This window comes from Opisthorchis viverrini (genome assembly GCF_000715545.1).
Source record: "Opisthorchis viverrini unplaced genomic scaffold opera_v5_17, whole genome shotgun sequence".
In the NCBI taxonomy this organism is placed as follows: Eukaryota; Metazoa; Platyhelminthes; class Trematoda; order Opisthorchiida; family Opisthorchiidae; genus Opisthorchis; species Opisthorchis viverrini.
Window position 1 is genome coordinate 836428 of NW_008751673.1, and position 5504 is coordinate 841931.

Here is a 5504-nt window from a genome sequence, read left to right on the forward strand (position 1 = left end):
TGACCATTACTTATAGCGAACAGAGTGGTACTCGACTCTCGATGGATCAAGGTATGGTTATGGTAAGGTTATGATATTCTCTCAGCCAATGGGCAACAAAAAACAGGTGACTACGATTGATCGCAGCTGTGTTTGTATCTCACCTTGCTCATGGCGCAGTTACGCTCCTGCTGTGGGCTATTTAAAAACATTACTTAACCAATGTCTGCCGGTTTTGTTTGAAAGGTCGCTGATGAAAAACATTTCTAGTTTCGCAACTTGTTAGAATACATCAGTTAGTGACAGGAAATGGGGTGATATTCCTTGTATTTGTTTGCAGGACTTGTAGAGTTCACTTCCACATCACGCTAATTTAAGCAAGCGCTTACAACCAATTAAAAACGGTGCCCATTAGCCGCACAATGCTGTTAGCTGCAAAACCTTCTTAAGTAGAGTAAAACCTTTTGCACCAAAATTTTGCATTTTGTTGCGTATGTGCTCAACCCAAGAAGCATCTTAAACTACGTTCATATTTTTGCAGAACACCAAATTTCAATGTCCACCGGAGCAATCATACCTCTGGCCAAAACATCTAGCGGAATAATTTCTCAGCATCGCTGAGACCCTGGGTTGCCCAAATGGGGCTCAAAAGTTTGTACTGGCACTCTGAACTCAACTGATCGATTGCTTTAGTCCATCAGGGACAGGTCATAGGTTTCGAAAATTCAATCCCATTGTGCGAATACTGGGCGGCATTAAAAACTGCCCATCGGGATTCAACCGCCTGTGGCGCATCCTAATTAACGGGGCCCTGACAGGTGAGCCAACTGATGGTCAACCAAGACAATTGCTAGGTCGTCGATCGAGCACTCGGGCAATCGCACCGCTTGCATCTGAATACACTCGCCAGTTCAGATGTGGAATGCGCTAATGGAGTAGTGGTTACGCGCTCGCCTCGCATGTCAGATGTGTGGGGTTCAAACCTCAATACGCCCAAGGACATGTACTGCTGATGCGCCACAAAGAGAGCGAAGTTCGAGTCCAGCATGTGTTTAATTCCTTGAATATTACTACTTGAATATTACTATAATATTACCATGTTGCTTTGCGACCTTGGTCGGCGTATCTGAAAAAATCCCAGGTGGGACTTGGTTGCCTGAGTCTCACTCTAGGAAATTTGATAAGGAATAGTGTGGACAGGTTAGATGTGAATGGGGCACAAATTAAATTGTGTTCAAGTCTGTTGCAAGCAACGGCCAGTTTGTACTTTGGCCGTATAGACAAAGCATTCCCCAGGCTTGCGCAGCGGATGATCCAACCTATATAAACGAATCAGCCAAGTGGAATTACAGTCTACTTCCTTGCTATTCATCCTATCACTAAAAACTTTCATGCGGCAGTATAGCGATAACACGGATCGCCCATGGAAGGTGTGGAATGTTCAGTTCATAGCTCCCTTTCCATGATCCAGTCTTACATCCAAAAAACAGAATTGAGTGCACTGCTTTACCCGATGCCCAAGTTTTCACCATGACACCAACCTACTTGGGTCACTGAAGGAACACCTACCCTAGTTCCATATCCGTTCAGTTTTTTCAATTCACTACACACCATTATCTAGGATGCGAGAAACAGACAGGCTTCTGCAGCTTAATTCGTCTAGGTTTTATCAACACTGAAAACCCTTTTTATGGCATCACATATGACCGTCACTTCATGGCATGTATCCGAATTCGGATGTACGGTGCTTCCCCGCGGTTGGAATTTTCGCCTTCTCTGGATATACAGTGCAAATTATGGTAATCAATTATCAAGAGACTGCAAGCACACATGCCAGAGCATATCACTGGATTAGTGACTGTATGACGATAATGGTAGCTGTAGGATCCTTAAACGTCATCCAATGTAGTTCAGGCAGCGGTTAGATGAACAGCACTCCGGCAACACATGGCCCCTATTCACTTTTCAGATTTCGACCAAGAGTTATACTACATATACTATATACTATATATACTATGCTGTGTATACTATATGTCTTGATAAACACAACCCAACCGCTACCAGGATTCACGTTAGACATGCTGTCCCTTTTTGTTCGGATGTGCGCGCCGCTTGAATCTGTGGTCATGTACGCGTCATCCAAGCGCTAAGAAATACGCTCTAAGTGTTGTCAACAAAGAGCCCTTCGATTATCTGCCAAAATTTCACTTTGCCCGCCCTGGATAGCCTGAGGATGCCGATGACGAGCTGGTATCACTACACTCTGGGTAGGGCTTCACGGGTGTCCTGTTGTTTTCATGAAATTTCATATTGGACTTCACGTTCTCACTTGCTGGATGCAAAAAAAGAGACAAAAATAAACAGACCAATAAGTTTCTACACAGTACTTCTTAGTTTGGTTGAGGTTCCCGTACGATGATCGCCACCATCCCAATGATAGTTTTGGTGGAACTTTGCGAAATCAGAGTGGAGAGTGCACAGTATGGAACAACCAGTTCATTGGCCCAATTTTGACACATTTTCTGAAATCATAAGAGCCGTAGCACCGCCTGATTGGTCCACTGATGTGTTTCGTGGCTAACATCTGGCAATCCCATCCATGGCCTACATGTGTGAAATGGCCACTTACCACGACAGAATTACGAACAGCCTTGGAAACTCGCTCAGAGTGAACTTACCCGTGACCGGCTTTGGCACCATGCGCAGCTTGCTGATTGTCAGAAAAAAAGGGTCATCTTCAGTCCTCCTACAGAGTGTCATAAACGAGAGATTTTGCTGCGATTCTGTTGATCTTTCAGCTTAAAAACAAAATTTGCGTAAAAATGACTGTAGTTGGCAAATTTCGTAAAATTTGGGTTGAAGTAGAACGGCAGGCTCACTAAAGGGAGACTAGGGGAATGCGCCTGGAGCGTAACCTTTCGTGGGCAATCGAAAAGTCCTATCTATACTTCCTTCAAGGTGAGTTTCTCGAAAAACCAAATTAGTTTGCAAGTGAGTGTATTTCGCTAGTTTCGTGCAATTGTAGAACATAAGGTTGACGGGAACTCAGGGACCACACCTACGTGATGAGCAACAGGATGGGTGAAACCGGTGGTGAGCTGTCGAACAGTTTTCAGCAAACTTGTGAGTAGTTTCGTTTATGAAAATATACTGCGATATCTCGAATATCGTGCCAACTGAACCATGAGGCGCCTGTGTGCAGCACATCCATTGTAGAATATCATAAAAGAGAGATTCAGTTGAGTTTCTCGTGCGAACCAAATTGATTTACAAATTAGTGTATTTCTCGAAAACAGTCCAATTTGGGTTCAAGTAGAACATAAGGTTGACGGAAACTCGGGGACGGCGCCTACCTGATGAGCCCAGAGCAGAAGGGCGAAACTGGTCGCGGACCTGTCGACGATTTTCAGTAACCTTATGAGTGGTGCATTCCAAATTCGAGGTACTTAACGCATGCACTTTTGTCACGTGATATTATGGTCGCAGTGCAAGCCATATATTTTGCACTCCAAGAGAAGCATTCTAATTTCCTATTTTTGAGCCTTAATTACATCATTTAATTGTTCCTCTTGACACTAACCACGTGCGCATTTGCAGTGAGCAAAGCACGCACCAGCGAAAGGGGTCTGAACCTAATCTGAACGTATGCAAGTTGGACAAGTCAAAACAAATGTGTTATAGTAGTGTCGCGCAGGCAGGGCATAAGATGGTGAAATTTAGTAAACCGAAAAGTGCTATTGGATAGACGGTGGTCTTTTGTGGGGAGAACGTGGGCACGGGAATTGGTGATTTGGTTGGCGGTGTTGGCAACCTTGGCCACTCACGGGAAGCTAAAAAGGCAATCTAACCAGTCCTGAGGTGCAGTGATTTTGGTGGATCTGGCTAAAACTGCCAGCATGAATCGCGTCATCGTTTTGTATTCTAAGAAAGGTTACAGGTAAGTCTGTATGGAGGTAATTCTGTTTGCGGAGTTCGCGCCTTTTGCAGTGTGCTGTAGCAAAGAAACAGGTAACCGAATGCAAAACAGTCAGTGAAACTAGTTTGGAAAAAAGACGTTGTGTGTATTTGGAGGTCCATGAAATGGGCTTGGCTAGATAGAACGGCAAATCCTCTCTGCTAGCTAGTGTCACACATCGGGATCTGTTGACTTGTTCATCACATCGGCTTCCATTGTATCTGTTATGGTTAATATAAATGCTGGACGGTGATTGTGCTAAAAAATAGAGTTGCGAAACCACGACACCAACTATCTATAGACTGGTACGTTTTGTTGAACCCAGAAGAACTGACACTCCTTGGTCCCATCTCAGTGATGTATCACAACCATTCCACCGGAATAAGAACGTTCTTATCAGAACGCGTCCATGCTCTCCCAACTTTTCTCATTCCAATCATGTCCTTACCCTACTCGCTTGATTTGTTAGTAGCAAATGCATGTGTAATTATTTCCAGGAAGTACGTTGTAGCTACCTGATATTTCAAGGCGCCTGCACGATATCAACAGTAACTACCTCTGGCGTTACTGAAATTGGGCTTACTATGTCATGATTGTGCTGATTGCGCCCTGTGAACCCTCAACTAGTACCAATGATTTTCTATGGAGAAAAGTGGTAGCTCAGGTAGCGTAGATGGTCGTTGGCTTGTTCGCTGAGCTGGGCAATTTGATTGCAAACGTTTCATCACCAATAGAAGTGACATCATCATTGCGTTATTGGGGAGCGTAGTGGTGCGTACCGGTGGGTTAACGGTTTTGCGTTGAGTAACGTCACGTGTGTGTTAAGATACGTGCTGCTAGCCGAGGATGACCTTTGATTGCGATTAGTTGTTCGGTCGGGTGGTTCAGTTGGTTGCTCCATTGTCCTGTGTCCTCATTCACCGGTGCCCACGTGACCTTCGAGCTTGGTATCCCCTGCTGTTGTAATCTGGCCGATGCTGGATTGACCTTTGTCCCTTCGAGTCCTGGCTTGTGACCTTTACTGATGTGGCTCCAAGGTGTTCCTCGTTTCTTTGTTTGTGAATCCAATATTCGGTCCTCCTTGAGTGTTCCGGTTGAGATGTTGGTCTTTTGTACGTATGAGTGCATAAAATAGATCCAGTTCGATTCAACGGTTGATCAAATCTGCCATGGACTACCATACTTCCAGAAATTCTCTTCCGTGTCTCATGTCTCCGTATGTCAAAATTTCTGCGTTTTCCAGATTGAATTTGTGGCCTTCTTGGTCCTCGTGTATGGATATCAAGGACAGGGAGTCATGTCTCCCGACGGCCTCGTGGTCCTCTATTCGTGTGCATAATTTTCTCCCAGTTTGTCCGACGCAGAATTTGTTGCAGTTGTTGCAGTTGATTTGGCATATCACATTATTCTTCTTAGTTTTAGAATTAGACATTCTCAGAAAACCGTTCTGTAAAGACTATCGTTATCACTCAACCTATGATTTAACGGATGTGATTGGGTGTGCTCAGCTTCAGCTGACCACTGCCCGTTGGTGCATCTCGAATGAAGCAGTCCGAAATAATTTATTTCT

General features: G+C 44.5%; 1 protein-coding gene across 1 annotated transcript in view; it reads right to left on the bottom strand.

Moving 5' to 3' along the window:
- T265_01561 (hypothetical protein) overlaps positions 1 to 1593 on the bottom strand; it is a gene marked incomplete at both ends in the record, with an annotated part of 35009 nt that extends 33416 nt beyond the window's left edge. The window contains one exon of the mRNA XM_009165620.1: positions 1549 to 1593. Within this exon, the coding sequence (XP_009163884.1) occupies positions 1549 to 1593 (45 nt within the window). The remainder of the gene's footprint in view (positions 1 to 1548) is intronic.
- Positions 1594 to 5504: the final 3911 nt, after the last annotated feature.